Here is a 26,545-nt window from a genome sequence, read left to right on the forward strand (position 1 = left end):
TTTAACATGTGAATATAATAGGGAGGTCGAAAAATAAGGGAGAAAATCTTGTTAGGCAAAAAAATCAACTTCCAAATAAGAGAATGTCGTAAAAACATAAATTGTAGTTATTGATTATTTGGTGTGCAAGTCAAGTTAGTCTAAGATTTGATCAAATTTTTCTTAATAATATATTTCCGAGAAATTTTCATGTTTACTGTTTTGTTGATACTATTATTGATGTTTACCACCATTAAAGAGATATTTTCAAAAATATATTCTTCATAAAAAGCAAAAAGACTCTTACACCCTTGAAAATCGAAAATTCTTTTTGAAATTATTTTAAAAAAATTTATATAATTTTAAGTTTGTATTTTTATATTTATTGGAATCATAAATTTCACATTCCAGAAACCATATCACACCTTTCAATTTTAAAACATAAGTCTAGATTAGTTAATCCTATGGTTATAAATGTTTTTCTCTCTCTTTAAATATGAGAGTAAAAGTGGTTAGTGTAAACATGAAAAATGGTATTATGAATGTGGTATTTTTGGCAATTTCCCTATCTTTCTAATTTTCTTGTAGATAAGTATTGTTTATGAAATTAGTAAATAAAAAATAATGTAATTTCTAACTTTTACTGTATTTCAAAAAAACAATTTTGCATAAGTTATATTTTATATGATTGAAGTTTATATATGATTGAAGTTTATATAATAACATATTATGTTCATAATGGCAGGTATCTCTAAGTTTAACAAAGAATCAATCAACTTAGAGCATATTAACATATGTCACGAAAATGAGGTGTAAAAAGAGTTATTATATCTAATCTTTCTATTAACATAAGAAACCAAACATATACATGTTCTTTGTGATGATATGATGTCGATGAGAAAATCATAAAGCAAGTTTTATCATTAGAAAACGTTAGTCCAAGTGAGAGTTATTGTATTGCTAATATAATTGTATATACAATCGGTCTACTTTAATTTTAATAGAAGATAATTTGTTTGGTTTACTTATAATAGGTTAGATTGTTGGTTTAATTTAAGTTGTCTGGTTTTAATGTAACTAACTTGATATGATCCATAAATTAACATACTAACAAATTTGAAATAGTCCAAAATTTAAATAACAACTTTAATGGTAGATAAATTTAGGATTCTATTTTAATAGAGTAGATTTTGTAAGGATCTTTTACAAATACATACACAATGAAAACATAACAAATAACATAGGTTATATAATAAAAAAACAAAAGAACTAAAAAAGAGTAAGATATTTGAGAAGTTTTGCGATCTTTACATCTTTGTCGCATTAGAAACATCAATTAATTATCTTTGTTGTGTTATATTGGTCTTAATCCAATTTAGATCTATATATATTTTTCGGTTTAGAATCCAATATATTGATTCAACCGTAAGAAAAAAAATTGAAAAGACCAATTTTCAACGATTGTATGTATATTGCCATACAACAAAAAGATTCTTCCTTCAGTCTTTAGATCCTCTTTTGTATCTCGAATCCATGGCGGTTTTCTTGGAGGACATTTTCTCCATAACAAATGACTTGATTCGAAAATCAACACAATTTGGTTGATTGTTTTGTCATCAATCATAGCTGTAAAATCCATGTCGGAAACTGCAACGCCGTATTGAAAGAAAGAGAGATTAACCTTCAATCCGCTGTAGATGAATTTCTTCTCAAGTAAAGGGAAGAATAAGAGATTAACCTTCGATTACTTAGGCCTAATAAACAACAATCATTAATACAAATAAAACTCAATTCAATAAGAATTTGTGATAAATATAAGCAATTAGTGCCATATATCTCAGATTCCTGACTACACTATAATAGTAACAATGAAATTGTCTAGACAAAACAAAACCAGAGAATGACAATGCAAGAAACAGAAACAAACAGTTGGTTTACAAGTAGTATCAATTCTAAACAAGATCACTATTACATTAACCTATTTAACTATCATATATATAACACTAGGATCGGCCCGCAGGGCAGAAGTTATTATAAAATATTTTACATGAATTTATATTAACTTATGAAACATTTAAAATTATTATGTATTGAAAATAATATTATAAACAAAAAATAATGGAAATAATTCTGAGATCATATTGTTATTGTTAATAAATATTTTTGATTTGAATTAAAATGACAACAACTTTCATTATTCTCTATCGTTAAATAATACAATATTAACAAAAATAATTAAGAAAATGTAATAATAGAAATATTCTTATTATTTCTATTTCAATTTGACATAGTAAAAATATAAAGTTTATACAAATAATACTATATTTATTTTAAGAAGGTACAAAATTTTAAAAACATTAACATAATTTTTTTTCTAAAGAACCTACAGTCCAGTAAGTAACGAGCCTTTGTATTGTTGTCAGTTTGTCACCATATAAATCCGGTAAATCTGTAATAAAACACACAAATTATTATACAGAAAAGATAATGAAAATCAAATTCACGCTCGCTAGAAGTTAACTGAGTGTACCTGCCAACCAGCTTCTACGCTGTTAAGATACTTTATTTGATCGGATGGTTCAATAGCATGTGTTGTAGCCTTTGGCCTGTGGCATTAAAAGATAAGGCACACAGCTTGTGATAATACAACTATATTAAAAGAAAAGAGCAAGATTTTAACCAATCAATTGTTTCCTTAAACTAAAGTTAACTTACATTGGTTAGCCGCAGCAATCTGACACTACTCGCTCCGAGTTCCTACGTCTAGAGCATATACCCTTCAAAGAGCCTTGAACACGAACAGTTCCACCCTATGATCAAAATTGATTTACACAAAGAGAAGCTTAGTATCATCATTTCACCAGTAGTATAAAGTTAAAAAAAAAACGAGGTAATAAAACGTATAGCTTCAGTCTCTTACGATGCCAATAAAGAAAAAAACATTCAAATGAAAGAAAAATTCACCAGCTGTTACTTAGAACTTAATCTGACAGAATTGCAGTGAATAAGCAGACATTTCTCAAGTCCTAAGTTAGTTACTCTCACTCTAACTTTGATTGGATTGCTGCAAGGGAACAATAAGTACATGAGAAAGAGGCGGTGTGCTATCATCAGAGAAGAATCGAGAGAGGCCACCACGAGATTAGTTCCGGAGGTCCGAACGATGTGAGTGCAGTCTACCTCTCTTCCAACCCAGTACAACATCAGCGAATGAAGCACATCGAGATAGACATTCACTTTGTCAGAGAAAAGGTACAGATGGGCCAAGTTCGTGTCCTGCATGTTCTCTCTTCGCTTCAATATGCGGACATATTTACAAAGGGTCTTCCCTCTACACTCTTCTTGAACTTTCGCTCCAGTTTAGGCGTCACGACACCGGACGCTCCAACCGCGGGAGGGTGAAAGATAATAAAGAATATCTTCAGTATATTCTCTTGTTTAATTTAGAGTATTCAGGGAGATCCCTATTTTGTAGTAACCTTATGTACTATATAACTTGACGTATATGCAGAGTAAATATTCAAGGGAAACAATCTCACTTGCGGAACCGAACGAACGCCTTGAAGGAAGGCGGACAAGATCATTATTGCTTCGGTTTACAGGAGATATTGATCTGATCCGGTTTAGTTCCGGTTGAGCTCCTCTTATCCGCAATTAAAGGGATTTTGAATTTCAAAATGAGAGAGAGAAACGGTCAGTATCCCAAACAACCTAAAGCGGGCCCAAATTCGAAATTAGAAAATACGCAACAGCACCCTGTCATCTAACCGTGGTTAGCAGTTACCCATTTATATCGCCACACGTGTCCCATACGAGCCGTTACCCTAAAGATGGATGGTTTCACTCAATAAATACATCATCATCCGTTGAGGCTTAGAAATCAGTTAACCAGATCTATTTCAAGGAGAGCGTCTTCGTACACGCCCTCCGATTTCATCTTCTTCATCGTCTTCCCAGCGAATCTAAGGCTTTTCTTCAGATCTCTAAACGAAAATGAGGGAGTGCATCTCGATCCACATCGGTCAAGCTGGTATCCAGGTCGGAAACGCCTGTTGGGAGCTTTACTGCCTCGAACATGGCATTCAGGTTCGCTTCTTCCCTCTCCCTCCCTCCTTTAGATCAGATCTGACGTATTTATATTGCTCTTCGGAATTCGTAGATCTGTTCGACCTAATCGCTTAGACCTATGCTTGATTTCAATATCTTGTGGTTGATTCGAGATCCGTTTCTTTTTTTTTTTTTCCAAATGTATTCGATGAACGAGAGCTTTATTATATATATATCGTGGTTTAGATCTGTGCTTGCTTCGATATTGATTAGTTTCCGAGCTGTAAAACGGTTGTTTGCGTCGATTTGGTGACCTTAGATCTGACGTATTTGATTACGCTTCGAGTTCGTAGATCTGTTCGACCTAATTGTTTTTAGATCGTTATATAATATCATGTTTAGATCTGTGCTTGATTGCAACGGTTGATCCATTTGTAAAATGTTGTTTGTATTGACTTAAAAGTCCGTAGATCCTCTTTATGTATATAGTTCTTATGTACTGATGTTTTTGGAATCTGGATTCGTACAGCCTGATGGACAGATGCCGAGTGACAAGACCGTTGGAGGAGGTGACGATGCTTTCAACACCTTCTTCAGTGAAACCGGCGCAGGGAAACACGTCCCACGTGCAGTCTTCGTCGATCTTGAGCCCACTGTGATCGACGAGGTCAGAACCGGTACTTACCGTCAGCTCTTCCACCCTGAGCAGCTCATCAGCGGTAAAGAAGACGCTGCCAACAACTTCGCCCGTGGACATTACACCAGTAATTATCTACACTCATCCCCCTTTTGTTATCTATCTCTCTCTCTCTACTGTTTACTCATTGTAATATTTGCTTCAGTTGGGAAGGAGATTGTTGATCTTTGCTTGGACCGTATCAGAAAGCTCGCTGATAACTGTACTGGTCTCCAAGGCTTCCTTGTCTTCAACGCTGTTGGTGGAGGAACTGGGTCTGGTCTTGGGTCTCTTCTCCTTGAGAGGCTCTCTGTGGACTATGGGAAAAAATCCAAGCTTGGTTTCACTGTTTACCCTTCTCCTCAGGTCTCTACATCTGTCGTTGAGCCTTACAACAGTGTCCTCTCCACGCACTCGCTCTTGGAGCACACTGATGTCTCCATCCTCCTCGACAATGAAGCTATCTATGACATCTGCAGACGTTCCCTGAGCATTGAGAGGCCAACTTACACCAACCTCAACCGTCTTGTCTCTCAGGTATAACAAACAACTCTTTTAACACTGATTATAATAATTCATTACTGATGTGGTTTCGTTTCAGGTGATATCATCTTTGACTGCTTCTCTGAGGTTCGATGGTGCTTTGAATGTGGATGTTACCGAGTTCCAAACCAACTTGGTCCCATACCCAAGAATCCACTTTATGCTTTCCTCATACGCTCCAGTCATCTCCGCTGAGAAAGCCTTCCACGAGCAGCTCTCAGTCGCTGAGATCACCAACAGCGCCTTCGAGCCAGCTTCCATGATGGCCAAGTGTGACCCACGTCACGGTAAATACATGGCTTGCTGTCTGATGTACCGTGGTGATGTCGTCCCCAAAGACGTGAACGCAGCTGTCGGAACCATCAAGACCAAGCGCACGATCCAGTTCGTTGACTGGTGTCCGACTGGGTTCAAGTGCGGTATCAACTACCAGCCACCGACTGTTGTTCCGGGAGGTGATCTTGCGAAAGTGCAGAGAGCTGTTTGTATGATCTCCAACTCCACGAGTGTTGCTGAGGTCTTCTCGAGGATTGATCACAAGTTTGATCTGATGTACGCCAAGCGTGCTTTTGTTCACTGGTATGTGGGTGAGGGTATGGAAGAGGGAGAGTTCTCCGAGGCTCGTGAGGATCTTGCAGCTTTGGAGAAGGATTATGAGGAGGTTGGGGCTGAAGGTGGTGACGATGAGGATGATGAGGGCGAGGAGTACTAAGAAGATTGGTTCGTGTGGTTTCCTGTTCTCCTTTTGTGTTGGCGTGAATGTGCTCGAAACACTCTCGTGACGAGTCTTTTGGTTTGCGTTTTCTCATATTGGTCTCTTGTTGTTTGAATTCTATTATGGTTATTACTATCCATCTCTATTTGTGTTTTTAATTCTCTTTCAGTTTCTTATTACTGTCTACAGTATCTAGTTTAGCTGCGATCTCGGTATAAATATCTTAGGCTCAAAAAACAACATAAAGAATCTAAAACTTGAAGTTGAGTTGAATTTTTAATTAACTCTAATCTAATTTTACTCACTATGAAAATATATTTGATTTAGTGGTTTTTCTGGTTGTTTGCCATGTTTTTTATGGTTATGATTTCATAAGGTGAAAATCTGGGAACTTTTTCTACTTTGAGGTGAACCCTTTTAAAAAGGTGCAATAATACAGAAGTAAAATTATTATTTTTTACAACCGTAAGGAACAGAGATATATATACTTAGTGCAACAATATATTTAACTACTACTTGGGTGGAGCAGAGAGAACACGTTGTGGTGCTAATTAAGACGAGGATTGATCCCGGAGACCCTCTCATCCTCCAGCAGAGTATATGGATCGATGTAAGGTGGTGGTGAAACCGGAGTTCTGCTTCCATCATGAATGAAATCTGCTCCAAAGTACTTTTGCAATTTTCAAACAAAACAACACAATCAGTCCATAAGTTGAGACAAAAACTTACAAAAAAACACCATAAAACTCATTGACACAATGGGGAAGACAGAAGCAGTTAGTTGTTTGGGAGAATTAAAGAGACTACTCTCCACAATGTCTGATCACTAGTTCTTCTTCTTCTTCATTGCAATCGTTAATTCAAGGATAATGAAGAAAAGAACCTTATCAACTTACAAGGTAAAGAGCAGAGAAGGCGCCAAGAGTTAAGACAATCAAGGGCCAAAAACCCAAGAAGAAAGTCCCTCCAATCGTCAGCAAGATCCTAGCACGTGGAATCAATCCCTGCACACAACAAATCAACGAAAAGGATCCCAACTAAACACAATCTCTGACAGTTATTATGAGAAGGAGCTAGTAAATTCCTATATCTCTGACCTCGAGCCCTTCGCTGTTTAAAGCCAAGGATCTCTCTCTCTGGTTTAACAAGCTTTGGTCGAAGGCTGGAGTAGTAGTTGCAGTGGTCCTAGAGCTGTTTCTAGTGTCTTTACCACCGGTTTTGATCTCGTCAACATCTACTTCATAGTCTTGAAGTAACGAAGTAGGAGTCATACCTCTTCTCTTCAACTCTTTCATAAATAAAGATTCTGGTGGTTCTTCACCTACAAAAACATCAACATCAACAACAACAAAAAGACAATATCAAACTCCAGATTCAATGAACACAGTTATGATACTAAAGCACAGATTAAAGAGCTAATCAATCACAAAAACTCCAATCTTAGAATCAAAACCAGCTCTACATAGTCCCAGAGAAGAAAGAGATGACCTTTTGACTGGTTATCTCCATTGTTAAGAGCAGATGAATGAACCGTAACACATCGACCAAGACGATGCAAACTTCGAGAATCTGCTAATCTGAAAACCCTTTTTCTAGATTCCAATTTTACTGGAGATTTGTGGCGGGAAATCGACACAGGAGAGGCACAAAGTCTAACAAACTCCAGAGACGAAGCCATCTTTCGTTTTTTCTTTTACTACACGATTATTCTCTTCAGTTCCCGGAAAGGATCATGTTCAAGAGAAGCTTACACAAATTCAGACGGGAGAGATTCGATTTTTTCTCGGACAAAATGGAGAAATGTGTCGGAATACTCATAGCAAGTGGTGGGTGGTGAGAGAAAGGGGGTGAAAGTTATCACCTTTATCTACCGCTGCGTATTTTAGCACAAGCACTCTGCGCTTTGCTAAAATGCACCGAAACTCTCAGGGACACCATGTGTGGTGTGTGGCTGCTAAATTGCCGCAACGAGGTTGGTAACGTAACGCGAGACTCCACGTCTCGTTTATGTTTCGTCCTTTTTCTCCGAATTATTTGGTCACCAAAAATAGAAGAGAAAAATCATTCATATTTAGTTGATACCAATGTGTAATGTACCATCTATCACATGTTTGTTTCAATAATACATACTGTCACTTTCGGGTACGTTTATTAAAGATTCCACCAACAAACAACACAAGATTTCGAAATTTATCCTTGTACTCTCCTTTTAAGTCAAAATTGCTAAAGGATAATAGCTTAAACAATAAGTTTTAGTTAATACTAGCTAATGTATACTAGTATATCACAGGTGAATAAACTTGTACTAGGTGGTTGCCCGCGATTTCACGGGTATAAACATTGTATAAAAATTATACATATATTTATAATTTTTTAATTTTAAATAATAATTATAACTATTAAAAGTAACTTTTTAAATTTAAGTAGTTTGAAAATTAAAAGTCTTAATATTATATACTTAGGAGAGTTTTGAGATATAGTTATAATTCTATATATTCCTAAGTTTCCAAAAGTCTTTTTATGACATAATTAATAAAAAGCTAAAGATTAATGAACAAAAAATTATTTCATAACATTTTATTTATTTTGTCTACCACGTTGTTTTACATAGATGCAAAATTACGTTGATGCAAAAAAAAAATGATACAAAATTACAAAGTTTTCATAATTTTGTCAAATCACAAATTACTTTTCTCACACATTTTATATTTAGTGTTTACCATAAAACTCAGAATTGGTTAAATTCTCTTCAATCAACACACTATCTTATCAAACATTGATTCGTTTGACTAAGATTATCATTAAAAGTAATTACATTTTAGATCTTTTAAATGTATTATTTTCATTTTCATAAATTTACTGTAATACAAACCTATTTTAATTATATATCAGAAAAATCATATCTAATTTTTAATAATGTGATGTAATTATTTTGACATATATATATATCAATGTGAGATTCAATGAATTTATTACATCGAAATAACAAGTTTCTATTTGTATAAAATTTGTTAGAACTTTGTTTCATACATTGTAAAAGAAATAATCTAATGTTCTGATTTTTTTCGATTTTATATTATATGAAATAAATTAATTTATTATTATTATTTTAAACGACTTACCATATAATTTTTTTGTTTTTAAAAATAAAAGAAATTTCATCATTTGTGAAAGAACTCAATTATTCTATCAACATTTTTCATTGAAAATAATCAAATAAATTTAAAACTATATATTTGACTATTTTTGCATTCCTTGAACACAGTTTTAATATATATATATATAGTGAGTGAGTATAAGAAATATTATTAGGTTTAACTTAATTCATCTGCAATATATGATTTTATTGTACACTATAAATTTACTGTTATAAAAACCTATTTTAATTAAATATATATCAGAAAAACATATCTAATTTTTAATAATGTGATGTAATTATTTTGATATATATATAATTGTGAGATTCAATAAATTTATTACATCGAAATAACAAGTTTTCAATTATTTTGACATATATATCAATGTTTTCAATTATAATTATTATTGATATAAATTTGTTTAAAATCGTTTATGTAATTGACATCTCAATTAATATATAGGAGGAACTTTATTTATATAAATAATATATATGCTTTCATAAAGTTTTTAAACTTGCGAAAATTGATTTCATAGAATATGTTAATATTTTTGATTTTTTCAAAAAATAGTATCAATAATTTATAAAGCATTTATAGACTTTAAAAGATTTTAATAGTTACTATAAAATTATATACGAACATAATTCATTATGTAAAATATAAAACTATTGTACTTATTTTATACAAACTATTTGTTCATTATATTATATATTTTATCAATATTAAAAAATAATTAATCAAACATTATTAATCTTTCTATAATTTCAATAGTTAGTTACCATAAGTTATTATCTGCAATATTCTATAGATGATTTGGTAAGTGATATTTATTTCTTATAAACTTATCATTAATTTTAGATCTAACTAAAGTAAATTAAAATTAAAAATCATCGACTAATCAAATTATAACAATTTTCTGAAACTTCACCAGTGATCTACACATAAGCGGAAATCAATTAAGTGACTTATCATTTAATATGTAGGAGGATATAGGAGGATGAGGATTTTTTATTTTTATAAATGATATATATGCTTTTATAAATAATTTTAAACTTACTAAAATTGATATCATAAAATATGATCAATATATATTTTTTTCAAAAAACATTATTATTAATTTATAAAGCATTTGTAGCTTTGAAAGATTTTAATAGTTATCATAAAATTATATACGAATATAATTCATTATGTAAAATATAAAACTATTTTACTTATTTTATATAAAATATTTGTTCATTATATTATATATTTTATAAATATTAAAAAATAAATAATCAAACATTATTAATCTTTCTATAATTTCAATAGTTAGTTACCATAAGTTATTATCTGCAATATTCTATAGATTATTTGGTAAGTGATATTTATTGCTTATAAACTTATCATCAATTTTAGATCTAACCAATGTTTTGAAACCCAACCCGGATCCGCGGTTGAACCGGTAAACCCGGTGACCCAGAAAAAATCCGGTTTGAGTTTTGTGAAAAACCCAATATTTAGAAACCTGCAAAACCCTGCAAAAACCTAGTAAAACCCGGAACCCGATACCGGTTGAACCACCGGTTGAACCAATAAATAAATTTTACTTCTTTTTTTTAGTTTTTAATTATGTTTTTAGATTATTCTAAATTTTCAATTAAGAATTAGGTGCTCACAAAAAAAAAGTTAGGTTTTCCCTTTTCAGTTTTATATTTGTGATATTTAGATTTTGATGAAAATCTCACTATGCCACATGAAAAAAATGAAGTGAACGATGATAGAGAGAACCAAAATTAGTTGATGTGATTTGATGTTAGTTTATTTACGTTATTGACAATTTATTACAATGATATTTTAATTTTTGTTTATTTTGCATATGAAGTTTAATTTATTATTCACATTAGACATTTAAATATTTGTAAATTTTATGTCTTGATTGTTTTAGATGTCATAAATCTTACCTTGTTCGAGAAAATTTTAAGTAGTCTATACTATACTATTTTTTGACATTTTGTATGTCAAATGAAAATGAAAATATAAAAACTAAATTTAAATATTTTCTAAATGTTTTTAAACATAAAATATATACATATTCAAACTATTATTTTATATTTTAAAATTTTTTAGAAAATATTAAAATTTAGTTTCTATATTTTTATTTAAATAACTGATATATTATTATATAATAAAATTAATTTATTTATTAACCCGCAGTCGACCCAGTGACCCAACAACCCGATAAGTCTTCCGGTTCAGTGTCCGGGTTGGGTTTAAAAACATTGGATCTAACTTAAATAAATTATAATTAAAAATCTTCGACCAATCAAATTATAACAATTTTCTGAAACTTCACCAGTGATCCACACATAAGCGAAAGTCAATTAAGTGACTTATCATTTAATATGTAGGAGGATTCTCTTTAAAAATAAGAAAAAATATTTTAAAAACATACTTAATTAAATGATACATATTTTCTAAACTAAAGAAACAACACAAACTTTTAAAATTTAAAATTTATTTTATGATATTTTAAGTTAGGAGTCAAACAAGAAATTCAATACTCCATAAAAGATCTTTTTGAATGATGAATGTATTTCATGAACAATAATATCAATGTTTCGATGAATTTATATAATACATAAGAGGTTCCTTCTACAAGTGCGGATGAGTCAGAGATATATAGCAGTAAGTAAATGACAAACGGAGTTTGTTAACGAGGTTTGTTTCCTATTCCCCGGGACATTGTCCAGTATTCGAATTCACTAGAATGAGAAAGCAAATTACAACCAATTCGCAAACGCGTAATACAAGCACAACCCTCTTGAATCACCGCTCTCTTCTATAACATGAACTCTTCAAGGTTAACCAACCTTGAGCTAAACTCCCCCAGAGTCTAGGCTTCAACCTCCTAGTCTCTGAAGGTACGTCACCAAGTACTTCACCCAAGTACGTCACCGAGTACGTCAGAACCTAACGCACGGATACCAACGAGCACGCCAACACCAGCGTACAGATTGATCACCACACCACAACGGACAACTCTGCAACACGTAACGCCAGCACCAACGTCACAACACCAAGTACAACAGAACACTTCGTCAGACACTACGCCAGACACTCCGTCAGACACTCACCAAGAACACAATGAAACTTTCTCTCGCTTTAATCTCTGGGTGCTGTTTTTCTCATAAGGGCACGTCCCTCCTTATATATAAACCGTAGACTTGCTCTCTAAGTTTATTAAATGCACCTTAATGAACTTCCATTCCCATATAAGGAAACTTCCTATTTCTCTCCAAGTAACACTTCTTCTCCAAGCAAAGCCTCTTTGCTTAATGGAAAACGTCATTTGTCTTCAACAAGATATTCTCTTTCTTTTTCCAATCTCCACTTACACACGCAATCACCTTAGACAATCTCCTTGTAAACAACTTCTCCACTCGACGTCCTGCCGTACGTCTTGACACACGTCGTGACACACCTTCTGATGTACATCACGAACTACATCAGAACCTCTCTGGAAATATCATCTACAATCCCCCCCTTTTTTATTATGCATATGTGAACTCAACAACTCATGCATGAAGCAGCATCTTCAATCTTCCCCTTTGAGTCACATCATGGTCAAAAACTAATATGAAGATGATCGCCATCCTCCATACTGAGGATAGAAACTCATTCCACCATCTCCATAATGACCAGATCTTCCAGACCACGTATCCATGAGCCTTATCCCTCCATGATTAGCTTTATGACCAGAATTAAGCCCACCACACTGAACATGACCTTCAGCTTCACAATAACATACTGGATTATGAAACCTCATACCATATGTTTGCTTCATCTGATGTTTCTCCCTCAACAGCTTGAAATACCTTGGCCTAATATGACCACGAACTCCACAATGATGACAAACAGGAACACAAGCTCGTCGAGGTGCACTCTGCACTTCTAGAGTTTTCCTTGTAGCAGTTGCACCCCTTGCAGCAGTCGCTGTCGCAGCCCTTGCAGAAGTCACTTCACCAGTCCTTGGACAGTCACAGTAGAAGCCTTTACTGCAGTCGCAGTAGCAGTCGCAACCTTCACATCATCAGTAGCAGCTTTACCGTCTGTTATAGTTCCTCTTGAACTCTTAACAGCTGGTTTTGTAGCATATGTCGCTACGTTCTCTGTTGTGCCAGTAGACACAAAAACACATTCACCTTTAGAAGATTTACCCTTGAACCCGAGACCACACCGATCACTTTGCCCAATGCTGAGAAGATGATCCAACTGATCTGTACCAGTATTAAGCATCCTCAGACCTTTCTGAGTTTCTTCAAGTTGAACTCTAGCTTGTCTTGCTTCTTCTTCTTCTTTCACTGAAGCATGTTTCAAAGCTTCACCAATCTGAGCCTCTAGCTTGACTTTCTCCTTAGCCAAAATAGAATTATCCTCAACCATCGTGAACCATTGTGCATACAATGTCTCATACTTTTTAGCCAGATCGAAGCCCTTAGCATCATCCTCACTTCCAGCAACATCATCATCTCCACGTGTAGACCCTGACACAGATGATGACACAGACGATGACACAGATTCCGCCGCAGACTTCTTCACAGAACCCAAGGTTGTAAACGCCATAAAGTTCTTCAAATTCTCACCATGATCTGAATCAGTATCAGAGTCACTCTTATTGTTCCTCTCCTTATCGTGCCTCTGCAAATTTGGACATTCCAACCGAGCATGTCCAATCCCATTGCACTCATAGCATCGTAGCTTTGATGGTGATCTTCTCGAACCACCTCTTTTTCCATTGTCTCTTATGTCTCACTGTTGCTTCAGATACTCAGCAAGATTTCTTGACAGCATCGCCATAGGATCTTCAGAAGGTGAGAATTTCAAAACAACACCAATAGGATCTTCCGTCTCCTTATCCTTATCCTTCTTCTTATCTTTATCTCCATACACCTTGCTCAACTCAAAGGCTTGGAGAATCCCAACAAACTCATCAAAAGCCATCTCATCCAGATTATGAGCTACTTCTACAACAAAAATCTTTGACTCAAACTTCACTAGCAGCGACCTCTTCAATTTCTTCACCAGCTTCTTGTCCTTGAACTGCTTCCCAAGCGCAAAGCACTCATTAGATATGTCACACAACTTGGCACTAAACTGAGCCACGATTTCTTCTTCATCCATCCTTAGATTTTCAAATCTAGATGCTAACATATCCAGCTTGGTTCGCTTGACACTTGAAGTCTCAAACATGTTCTCCAATGTCTTCCACGCCTTATGAGCTGACACACATTGAGAAATCAGCTTGAAGTAGCTCGCATCAATAGCATTGTAGATCGCCGTCTTCACCTTAGAATTGCAGCTTGAAGCCTTCTTCTCTGCAGCAGTCCACTTCTCTCTCGGCTTAAGAACTTCAACCTTCTCATCATCAAGTATCACAGGAGGACTCCAACCAGTCTCAATTATACTCCAACACTCTTCATCAAGACCACTAATGAAGGCTTGCATACGGAACTTCCAATATCCATAATTAGATGAATCAAGCCTCGGTATCCCTCCATCAAGACGGGTTTCCAAACTCTGTCGTACTTCCTGACGCAGTCTCTGTCACTCACCCTGATCTACTCGAAACTAGTCGTTAACTCTATCGAGCCCCGCTCTGATACCACTTGTAAGTGTTGATGAGTCAGAGATATATAGCAGTAAGTAAATGACACACAGAGTTTGTTAACGAGGTTCGTTTCCTACTCCCCGAGACCTTGTCCAGTATTCGAATTCACTAGAATGAGAAAGCAAATTACAACCAATTCGCAAACGCGTAATACAAGGACAACCCTCTTGAATCACCGCTCTCTTCTATAACATGAACTCTTCAAGGTTAACCAACCTTGAGCCAAACTCCCCCTGAGTCTAGGCTTCAACCTCCAAGTCTCTGAAGGTACGTCACCAAGTACTTCACCCAAGTACGTCACTGAGTACGTCAGAACTTTACGCACACCAAGGATACCAACGAGCACGCCAACACCAACGTACATATTGATCACCACACCACAACGGACAACTCCACTACACGTAACGCCAGCACCAACGTCACAACAACAAGTACAACGGAACACTCCGCCAGACACTACGTTAGACACTCCGTCAAACACTCACCAAGAACACAATGAAACTTTCTCTCACTTTAATCTTTGGGTGCTGTTTTTCTCATAAGGGCACATCCCTCCTTATATATAAACCGTAGACTTGCTCTCCAAGTTCATTAAATACACCTTAATGAACTTCCATTCCCATATAAAAAAACTTCTTATTCCTCTCCAAGTAACACTTTTTCTCCAATCAAAGCCTCATTGTTTAATGGAAAACGTCATTTGTCTTCAACAAGATATTTCTCTTTCCGTTGTCAAAAAAAAAAAATATTCTCTTTCCTTTTCCAATCTCCACTTACACACGCAATCACCTTAGACAATCTCCTTGTAAGCAACTTCTTCACTCGACGTCCTGTCATACATCTTGACATACGTCTTGACATACCTTCTGATGTACATCACGAACTACATCAGAATCTCTCTGGAAATATCATCTACACCTTCTTTCTCTTCTTTCTTTCTTGTTGGTTCATAAAATACCTTAGGAGGTGAAAAATGACATAATTCAAATGAAAAATATAATGTAAAGAATGTGACACATCCATTATTCTACCACCCTACATCTTTATTAAGTTATATAATTTTAACATTAAAAAGAACGTAGTTTATTATCGAATTAAATCCAAACAAATGCAACTTGGTTGAAAATTACAATTAAAAATGTACAGATGACCCATCTCACCAGAAACGGCCACCACCTGCAAAAATGTGCACAAACGCCTCCGTCATTGCTATTACACTGTCTTTGTTGGTTCTGAGAACTTGCATTACATTTTCACATATTGAGCGGAAATTTCCTTCGATGCCACTAACTTCCATTGCTTTGACAAGCATTCTTTGGCAAACGGAACCTAAAATTGGGTATTAATTCGGGTGTTAACTAATAAAAAGTCTATCCTTATATCAATTCTCGAAACCCACAACTGTTGCAAACAAGTATATGTGGATTTATTTATTTTTGTAACACAACTTATATTATAAAAGGCTCAATGAGCATCAATGTTTAAACTGAAGCAGAAGATCCCGGAGCCATGCTCGACAGTAAAACGAAACTAGAAAACATTACAAAACAACTAAAGATAAAACCATTTCAGGGCGAGTCATGCTCAGCTAAACGAAGAAACCCAAAAGGCAGCTCCACTTTTGTTCCCATGGCGATTGTTCTCAAGAACAATTGATAGTCGAAAACGACGCTGAAACATCTATTAGAGGAAGTCGGAATGTTGAATAGAAAGAACTTTAGGTGAGAAGCTCAAGAACTATAGATAACACTGAGAGTACGGAGTCCTATACGACTTGATTTGGCGTTGAAACAAGCATAATCAGCTTTAAATCCAACAAGTATATGTGGATAACATTATAGCTAATTACCTTTTTCAGGAAACTTCTCTCTATTCATAGACGCCTCAAAACAATATTCTCCAAAATCAATATGCATGATATGGAAAGATGGACGTGTTAGGTTTATGCTTGGGGCTATCTTCTCAATGTTGAATTGGCCAAACTTAGATACATTCATCAATAAGTCCAGAATTGAATATGTTTAAATCATCGTCGAGTAAAGGGAGATCTGGAAAAGGCAAATACTAAAACAATCCCAATAAACTTATAAAACATGTTGTTTATCCATTATTATCGTTATATTTTACTAATTAAAAAAGTTTTATTTTACTAACTAGTTTAATTCTTCTATTGAAATATAATTCAGATAATAATTGTGGTGTAATGTTGGGGCTATAAGCATCGGTGAGAGGTAATTTTGAGTCACATGCTAAATTTGTTTTGAAATTGTAGATATATATTGAAAACATTTGCAACTAAACTTAAATTAACTGAAGATAGGGAAATAGACACTATACTAAGAATATAATTATTAACTACTAGTCATTAATCGTTAAACGATAGTTTGGCCGAGTGGTCTAAGGCGCCAGATTTAGGCTCTGGTCCGAAAGGGCGTGGGTTCAATCCCACAGCTGTCATAACATTTTGATTTTTGTGTTGATCGTCGTTAGTGACCAAACCACTGATTTCTTGCACATCACTCAAGTCAAACCTAATTACATCGATATATGAAAAACAAGGTACTTTAAAACTTTTATTACGGCCTATGTTATTTCCTCATTGAATGTTTTTTTTTTTTGTAACAGCTCATTGAATGTTTCAAAATCTTAAAACAAGAACTCTATATATAGAGACTAATATTTTTTCGAACAACAATGTTACAATTTTATTCCTTTTAAATATTTTTCATTGTTTTTGATTGATTTCTTTATTCTTTATTCTTTAATTTTGATTTTCTTTGTCTTCACCTTTTTTTTATTAGCAAGATAATCTATTCATCACAACCATTGATCTCCACCATCCAACTCTTCTTATCTTCAACAATGCCCATCTGAATATTGGTTAACATCAAGTGAAGCTTGGTAGATAATGCTTCTTCTCCTGTCCTGTATTTTATCCTGCGGTCAAAAATAGATATGAACAAAAATCAAACATTAAGTAACCCTAGAGTTGGAAAGATTGAAGAACTAATGAAAGGCTATTGTAAGTTATATCATCAAAAACTATTTACTTCTTGTCATGGAAGGTCACGGTTTCAACAGCTTTGACGACCATTGCAGTCCCTGTGCAGAAAACTTCTTCTGCCTCTAATAGCTCCTCCACTGAAACATCACGTTCTTGAACCTGTGGTACATTTTGAAATAACAATCCATGAATCTTGAATACGCGAATACTTGATAGGGTATTATATATAATATAGAGAGTTGGAACCTGGTAGCCGATATCACGTGCTAGTTCGCTTATGCTTTTCCTTGTGATTCCTGGTAAAATGGTTCCTGAAGTTGGTGGAGTAGAGACAATATTTCCCTATAAAAACCGTTGATTACTAATGAGCTTATGCACAAGTATAATCTAAAGGTTGGAAACTTATATATATATATATATATATATTAGTTTTGAATGTTCTTTACCTTGGTGATGAAGATATTACATGTAGAAACCTCTTCAATGTTTCTGCCAGTTGCTGCGTCCAGGAACAAGATATCAGAGAAACCTGATGATTTTGCTTCGAACAAAGGTTTCACAACCTTTTTCAGCAAGAAAAGAAAACTGATTAGATATGTAAAGAGGAAAATAAAAGAATCACTCCATTAATAACTTGGCGCCTTATGTATTTATTTTCTCGTGTTTCTTACTGGAGAATAATTTGTGCAGCTCTTCACACCGCCAGTTCCACCAGTATGGGCACGGCGATACGTATGATCAACTATAAGGTTCAAGCCTGAGCTTGCCTACAAAGTTAACAGTCTCAGTTTGTAAGTGCTATAGCTTATAGTCAGGCCCGGCTTAATTTTTGAGTGGGCCTTGTGCAAGTTCTAACTTTTCAGAAGAGTAATTTGCAAAATAGAACCCTAATTCTACAAATTTGGACCCTAAATTCTAACTAAATTTATCTTAATTTTTGGTGGACTCCGTGCAAATGTGTCTTGTGCACATGGCAAGAGCCGGCACTCCCTATGGTGCATATGGTTCCACGAAAAGAATAACTTTATAGATGTTTAGAGTCCATTTTTGTTCCTTAGACTATTTACCAATTCATTTCTATTTTTTCTTCTATAATAGAGGTACTCTAAAACAGATATGGGTATTGACTCCAATGTGTTTTTCTATAATAGAAAAATGTTATATTTTCAAAATGAGTTGGGTTGAATTCTCTTGCAAAATATTATTTTTGTTTCAAAATGATGCATATTTTAGATTTTTCACACATATTAATAAAATATATTAAGTTTGAGTATTTAATTCATGTTATTTTATTATCTATTTCCTATAATTCTAAACCAAAAAGAATTTAGTAAATGCAATTTTTTTTGAAAGTTTACAATTAATGATTCTTAATTGACTGAAAATGCATTAAAAATATTAAACATGTATCTTTTTTAAACAATTTTTTTCTAAAACATTCATCTTTATGGAACAGAGAGAAGATTTACATATATTCGATAAACATTTAGCTGTTAGAACTGATCAACATTTATTCGATCAGTTGTTAGAGGGAGTTTGCTACACAGAGTATTTGAATAACAAAAAGCCTCACCGTATGGTAATTTCCAACAGGAGATACGTACATGAGGAATGTATATTCAGGTGCTGAAGCTATTCCAAGGACAGCACCAGTACCTATGAGTAGAGGCCTAATATACAAAGATCCTTTACCAGGAGGAGGAACCTATAGCCCAAAAACCGTAAAACACTTTAGCTACATATAAAGATCAATATTAACAAGTGGTTTTATGGAATTAGAGAGCTTAGTTACCCATTTCTTGTTGGCAAGCACAGTTTTCTTAACTGCTTGGACGAACTGGTCGGAAGAAGGAGATGTCATACAAAGCCTGTCTGCACCAGTTTGCATACGAAAAGCGTTTTGGTCAGGCCGGAAGAGTGTGATCCGTCCGTCTTCAGTCCTGTAAGCCTTGAGCCCTTCAAATAGTCCCTACAAATTACACAAAGCCAATCAAGTTAAATGATTTCTCTCAAGACTATTATGTGAACACTAACACTACAATGTTTTGCTTATAGAAGAATTTAATAAGATAAAAATGAACATAACCGAGTTCATAAGGAAAATATGTGAAAACGAAAGTTTTAACTTTGATTAAACGGTTTACTTCTTATATTTAATTATTTATTGAGGGAGAACAAAAACCTGGCCATAGTTGAGAATCCCAGCACAAGGGCTAATTGGAATGTCCCCATAAGGAACAATCTCTCCTTCTGAAAAGCTCTCTCCTTGTTTGCATTTCGACATATACATATAATCTGTTGGAATCAGAGAGAATCCAAGCTCTTCCCAGTTCACGTTCGCATATTTTTCATTTGCTTCACTGTATTAATGCATGCCACAGAAAAAGGAGTTTTCAATAACTAGAAAAGGGGATGTTAGATGAACATGGGAACCTCAAATCAGGACTCTTTTGACTAAAGAAAGGTTCTGTGAAATATAAAAGAATTCAGTTTTATGAAAAAAGATGATGATAGCTTCGAACCTTGTGAGAAGAGGTACTGATGAAGAATGGGGCACAGAAGGAGCCATTTTGGATAGATGAAGACAAAGAGAGCAAGAAGGGGTTCCGAGCTTTGGAGGGTTGATGTGCTTTGAGAATGACTTGGCTTTTTATAGGGATAACTTGGAATCCCATTCGCTTGTTTGGTACACAAATTCCATCCGTCATTTTAAAAATATTTTTAAAGACTAAAAGCTTTATAGTTGACAAACAAAAAGCTTACGGTCAAGGGCTAGATTAGAAGCAATAGGTGAAGGAAGATGCATGTGCTTTCCGCGGAGTTTACGAAAACACACGCGCGCCTGTAATTATTGTGTACAAAAGCCTGTAATTATTGTGTAAAAAAAAAAAAAAAAAAAAAACTGGGCCTCGTGGTCTGGCAGTATAGGAACCTCAGCTGAGGTGTCCGCCATCACGAGTTCGAGTCCCGGCCACAGCGGATTTAACATCCCTTCCGTTGGGGTGCTGGGCCTCCTACGGGGGATAGTTGGGAATGGGGCTGTCCAGATACCAGAGTTACCAAAAAAAAAAAAAAATTAAAAAAAAAAAAAACTTCATAGCACAAAAGCTTCACTTCGAAATCGAAATGAGAAGCTTATGGAAACTTTCGTGATCTGGATTCCAAAATGCTTCAAGAAAACCATCTTATCAAGACGTTGGAAGCTTATGCTTCCGGACTGAAACTTGTTTTTTTTTTTTTTGATAATCCATCGACTACTAGCCCACCGGGCCGAAGCCCAAGCCATTACAGGATTTTTAAGCGTCCACTTAAGGGCCCCTGGTTACGCGAAGTGGTCTGGAGGGCGAGAGGCAGCCCATGTAAATACCCCTCGTGGCCGGGACTCGAAGTCGGGTGGCGGGCACCTCAGCCGAGGTTCCTTTACCACCAGACTACGAGACCCGGTTAAAAGAAACTTGTTTTTCCATTTCAAAAACCCAAAAAAAAAAAATCAAATCATGTTTTATATGTTTCTTATTTTACATATCAGATATAAAATAATATATAAATACTAAAAATCATAGTATAAATTACTATTGTGCATAATAATTTATTTTATAAGAATTTTACATACATAGATTCAGAGATTGTATTAATCATTTGTGAGATATCAAAAACGATTAATTTGATTAATTGATTCCTAAAAAAATATTTTATTAGTTTTTCACAATATATTACAATTCAATTATTTTTCTATAAATTATTAAAAACGAATATAATAGTTTGTATTTTTTATTTGGAATCATATAATTATTATTGATGAGTTTTATAATATTATTATCTTATATTTTTACTATTGAATATATATATATATATATCTTTCACACAATTTTGGTTTCTTTTTTTTTTAATAAAAAAGAACATCTCATTTTCGCATTTTCATACAATTTTGCTTATGTATAACCGCTTCCGATTCTATGTAATGTAGGCTATGAAACATTATTAAGATGCTATGAAACATTATTAAGAAAAATTAATCGATGAAGCCAATATAAGTAAATGTGTTTGTAAACACACGTTTGTAGCATTGAGATATATAGATTTATCAAATACAACAGATTTTTATCATAGAAAAATGAAAAAAATTCATTTAAAACTAGATCATAATGTGATTAAACAGTAGCTGCACCATTTTAACAATATTTATATATTATTCTAAATAAAATATAGTAGTTTTATCAATATTTATATATTCGAATATGAGGGATTAACTCGAAACATATACTTCATCTCTTTCATAAGAGTATCATTTTGACACTTTTTCTGGAGGGATTAACTCGAAACATGTACTTCTTCTGTTTCGTAAGAGTATCATTTTGACACTTTTTTTTGTTAAATAAAAAGTGTTATTTTAAAAAATTTAGTAAAAATTATAATTATTATAAAATTTAATATTAATTACAAAATACATTGGTCTTATAAATAAATTTATTTATCTCAGATAATATTAGTTAAATAGATGTAATTAATAAGAGCATAATGTATTATAATTATTTCTTAATATGAAAATATCAAGATGGCACTGTTTGAGAAACTGAGAGAATTGGTTCCAAATGCTCTCAAGAGACATGCAACTGTACACACAAGTTTTACATGTTTAATCAATCGCCAATCACGACCGTTCAGTCGTTTTTAACCAAAACGCCAGTCTTAGTTTATGTATACCTACTAGAAAAATATGTCCATCGCATGCAACTTTTATAGAATTTATGTATCAAAGTCTACGATTTTTTTAAAAACTAAATATTATAAGATATTACAATGGGACGTTACCTAATTTCGCTAATATCCTGGCCCCACCGAGATGGTCCAGACTAGAGACCGAAGTGAGCATGTACGCTGCCAGGGCGTCACCATGTGGCTCACCGTGTAACGGTCTTCGGTCTCGGGTGCTGCAGCCCACATGTAAATTCCGCAGTAGCCAAGGCTTGAACCCATGGGCGGGCACTCCAGCTGGAGCTCCTATACCACTAGACCAAAGCAACTTGGTTGTTACCTAATTTCGTACTATTTTAAGACCAAATGATTAAAGTGGCCGGTCTTGAAGGCCAAACAGCACATACTAGGTGTCTATTTACATGTTAAGGAGTTTAGGAAATTGTACAAATATTGATTCATTTGCTCATAATATACAACTCTGCCTTAAAAATGCAATATACTCAACATGCATATGATAAAGAGAGAACTTAAAATAACCCAATTTTTCAAAACAATACAAATAGAAGAGAGATACATATTGAGTAATAGAATTTGCATATAAGACTTCCAAAAATCTGTCTAAATAGTGGCCATTCCTTTTAACCAAACACAAGCGGGTCTATTGTTTATATAGAAATACATAGTACGTAGAATCGTCTGTCCCTCACATGCAACTTTTAAAGAATTAATTTTATTTTGGCAAAGTCGAATCTGTTTAAAACTAAATATAATTTAGAAGCGATAGTACATTAGTACTAGTATATTACTAATATCTTACTATTTTAAGACCATATGCTATAGAGGCGGGTCCACGAATTCAAGGTGTCTATGTAGTGTACTTTTGGAGTTCAGAAAATTCAAAATTGTATATTTATTCAGATGGAATATTATGCATATAGATTAAATATATATATATATATATATATATATATATATATATAAAATAGAGCTTTATTCTCTTCTCTTCTTGCCACTTGAAAAAATAAGAGAAGGAGAAGTCGACATGTGTCTCTTATTGTTGCTTTCGTTTGGATTTTTTGGGTTTTCACGATTTCTATTATTGGGCTTATTTGGGTTTCGTCAAGGTCTTCCAGATCTTTGTAGGAACTCCGTCGTCTTGACATCGATGTTCATTTAGCCGCCTCTGAAGCCCCAATGACGTAACAGCTGTCATTCGAATTCAATCAATCTTATTAAATTTCTTATTAAACGCTGATGAACCATTCTTCCCACTACATCTTATTTAAACCACCTCTTCTTTCTTCCAATTAATGAGTCTATATCTATAAATAAGGGTATTGGATTTTGTGAAATTCATCACTTCTCCCTTTTAATCATTAGAATCTTCGCAAATAACCAGACCAGGAATGGCAACCTCCTTCTTTGTGCTCGCCGCACCGACTTGAAAGCAATGAGTTTTAAGAACTTGAATCTATACGGACGTGTCAAGCTCGGTTCTTTGCTCTGTGTGTAGTGACGTAGTAGCTCTTTGTCTATCCCTGAGATCTCTAGAATTAGTAAACAGAATCGTCTTCGAGTCGAGGTCGTTAATGTCACCGTCGGATACGGCTTATGGTGACGTTTCATCTGTTCTTCAGCTTATTAATCACCATCACCGACCAAAATCTCGGAAAATGAAAAACCGAGAAAGCTCGAGAATCACAAACGAAAATGCGTTCCGGAAAGAGAAAGCAGAAAGAAGCCTGACCTGGTGAAACGAACATGTTTTGTCGGGTAAGTATATTGTGACTGAAACGAGAGAGAAGAGAGGATGAGATGTGATGTGTATACATATTTTTTTCCTAACAAATAAATAATTGAAATACGTTTTCTTTTTAAGTTAAGTAGTAGGTATTTCCTTTAATTTAACAAAATATTAATGTAATATCAAAATAATGGAATTGATAGTGAAATTTGGATTGTTAATGTATGGTTTAATATATAATTTAAACTGCCATCTCATCAAGAGACTTTCTAAAAAATTAATGCATGACTGATTCACTATAATAAGTTTTTAATAAATTTAACAGTATTTTAATTCTGTTATAATTTAAATCAAATCTATTAACAAAATATTTAATAATCCATGGATGTTAATTATTATCAGGCGTTTTAATTTAACCAAATGGTTGACATCAATTTTTCTATCAACAAATAATAATTCATTTAGAAATGCATAATACATTTTAAAATATAAAAATATTAAAATAAGTGAAGAAATTTTGAAATACTAATACTAAGAAAATACATTTATAATATTATATTTACATATTTTATCAAACCCACACAAAAAGTGAATCTTATCTCAGAAAATTAACAAAAAAAACATGACAAAATATTAATAACTAATCAAACTTTTTTAGAAAAGTAATTAAAATAAAAAATAATAAATAAAAATAATACTATTGTAAAAATAAATAATATTAACTTGAGCTCGATAAAAACCTTATTCAATAAATAATAATTTTGGAAATTAATTAATATAATAAAAACATATAAATGTCAGAAATAAAAAGCTATAGAACAAAAGAAATAAAAGTTTATTTAAAGACATGACACATGTCCGTGAAAAAAAAAGACATGACAGATGTCCAATTATATGTATGCCCTTTCTCAAAAAATGTATACGTATAAAGAGTAACGCTTTCATTTTATTTATTTTTAAATATTTTTAGTTATAGTGAATATGATATTTTTTAAAATCGTGAAAATCAGTAGTTTTTTTTTCAAAAATGTGTAAGAATATTTTACAATTTTATAATAATTAGCCAATTATATAATTTAAAATGAATAGTTAAATTTATTTTAAAAACTTATAAATACAGATTTTAGTTTAAAATAATTTTATAAAATTTTTCTTTTATTTGAGTTTACCCTAGTATATATATATGGCTAAACATGACAAATTTTTTCTTTATTAAATTGCTTATAACTTTATAATTTTAGAGTCGGCCATGTGGCTAAAAACCCCATGATATCTCTTTGGTAAACAAAAGTCCAGCAAGACGGACCAGCCTGGTGAGGACAATATACAAGTTCATCCTGAAACTAACGTTTTTTTTAATTCCTGAAAATAACATAGCTACTGAAAGACTGTTAGTGCAAGCGAAGCAATTAATCGAAGTCTTTTATCAAGTTGTGTGCGCGAAAATGACATTAATGCAGATCAAGAATTAATAGTCAGCAATGACAGTTTGGCCGAGTTAAGGCGCCAGATTTAGGCTCTGGTCCGAAACGGCGTGGGTTCAAATCCACAGCTGTCAAAACTTTTTTTTTGCAATTTTAATATTAAATGCATCCTTCGCTTTTTATTCAAACAGTTACGACTTACGACCTTTGTCTTCCTAATTGAACGATGTCGTATAGGACCTTCAAACCGTGACCAACTCTGCCTATTGTATGGTTAAGAAGTTCTTCATTGCACGTCTCATAAAAGAAAACACAAAGAGAAAAGATAATTTGCATCAGCATTGAATGAAGCTTCGTAGACAATGCCTCTTCTCCTGTCCTGTATTTGATGAAATGGTCTTGGTATTAATCACTCACTTTTTGTCATGGAAGGTCACGATTTCAACAGCTTAAACGACCACTGCAGTGCCCGTGCATAACACTTCTTCTGCCTCTAATAACTCATCCACAGTAACATCTCGTTCTTGGACCTGTCAAACATTTCTTGAATCTTGATTTCATCAAAAATGTCTATACAATATTACATGTGTTGATATGCCTTGAATCTGGATGTTACATCTAGGCGATGGATGTTACATCACGTACATCATACCGACTCGGTTGCATCAAGAGCGTTGCATCAAGTTATTATGGATGTTACATCTGAACGTGGGCTTAAGCCCATGAGTCCGTTTAGTCTAGGGTTTTAGATGCGAGATGTTACTATATATATCTTGTATTTGAAGTAACCCTAAACTTGCACTTTGTAAGCTCAATATCGTCTCCAATAATAAGATCTCGCTTTGCCCGTGGATGTAGCCCTAGGGGTGAACCACGTTAAATATCCGTGTCGTAGTTACATCGCTTTTATTCATCTGTTTCCGCATCTGTT

At 33.8% G+C, this 26,545-nt stretch overlaps 4 protein-coding genes and 1 pseudogene across 4 annotated transcripts; 1 reads left to right on the forward strand and 4 right to left on the reverse strand.

The window, feature by feature from the left end:
* The first annotated feature begins 3,805 nt into the window (after window positions 1-3,805).
* LOC106334604 (tubulin alpha-2 chain) lies at window positions 3,806-6,136 on the forward strand. The gene is made up of 4 exons (XM_013772919.1): window positions 3,806-4,065; window positions 4,556-4,790; window positions 4,869-5,239; window positions 5,304-6,136. The coding sequence occupies exons 1-4, from the start codon at window positions 3,973-3,975 to the stop codon at window positions 5,955-5,957; spliced, it is 1,353 nt and encodes a 450-aa protein (XP_013628373.1). The 5' UTR covers window positions 3,806-3,972; the 3' UTR covers window positions 5,958-6,136.
* A 225-nt stretch (window positions 6,137-6,361) lies between these two features.
* LOC106334605 lies at window positions 6,362-7,873 on the reverse strand. The gene is made up of 4 exons (XM_013772920.1): window positions 7,449-7,873; window positions 7,058-7,281; window positions 6,857-6,964; window positions 6,362-6,630 (listed from the first exon to the last, which is right to left on the reverse strand). The coding sequence occupies exons 1-4, from the start codon at window positions 7,636-7,638 to the stop codon at window positions 6,508-6,510; spliced, it is 645 nt and encodes a 214-aa protein (XP_013628374.1). The 5' UTR covers window positions 7,639-7,873; the 3' UTR covers window positions 6,362-6,507.
* A 4,141-nt stretch (window positions 7,874-12,014) lies between these two features.
* LOC106331166 lies at window positions 12,015-13,872 on the reverse strand. The gene is made up of 5 exons (XM_013769494.1): window positions 13,861-13,872; window positions 13,100-13,774; window positions 12,898-12,957; window positions 12,739-12,851; window positions 12,015-12,117 (listed from the first exon to the last, which is right to left on the reverse strand). Exons 1-5 carry the CDS (start codon window positions 13,870-13,872, stop codon window positions 12,015-12,017), a joined length of 963 nt encoding a protein of 320 aa, XP_013624948.1.
* A 3,651-nt stretch (window positions 13,873-17,523) lies between these two features.
* On the reverse strand, window positions 17,524-20,353 carry LOC106333274 (putative branched-chain-amino-acid aminotransferase 7). The gene is made up of 9 exons (XM_013771743.1): window positions 20,271-20,353; window positions 19,931-20,108; window positions 19,541-19,717; window positions 19,322-19,453; window positions 18,420-18,515; window positions 18,195-18,311; window positions 17,995-18,090; window positions 17,795-17,907; window positions 17,524-17,681 (listed from the first exon to the last, which is right to left on the reverse strand). The coding sequence occupies exons 1-9, from the start codon at window positions 20,315-20,317 to the stop codon at window positions 17,555-17,557; spliced, it is 1,083 nt and encodes a 360-aa protein (XP_013627197.1). The 5' UTR covers window positions 20,318-20,353; the 3' UTR covers window positions 17,524-17,554.
* A 5,459-nt stretch (window positions 20,354-25,812) lies between these two features.
* Window positions 25,813-26,545, reverse strand: part of LOC106331167 — a 5,237-nt pseudogene continuing 4,504 nt past the window's right edge.

Source organism: Brassica oleracea, chromosome C3, assembly GCF_000695525.1.
Source record: "Brassica oleracea var. oleracea cultivar TO1000 chromosome C3, BOL, whole genome shotgun sequence".
In the NCBI taxonomy this organism is placed as follows: domain Eukaryota; kingdom Viridiplantae; phylum Streptophyta; class Magnoliopsida; order Brassicales; family Brassicaceae; genus Brassica; species Brassica oleracea.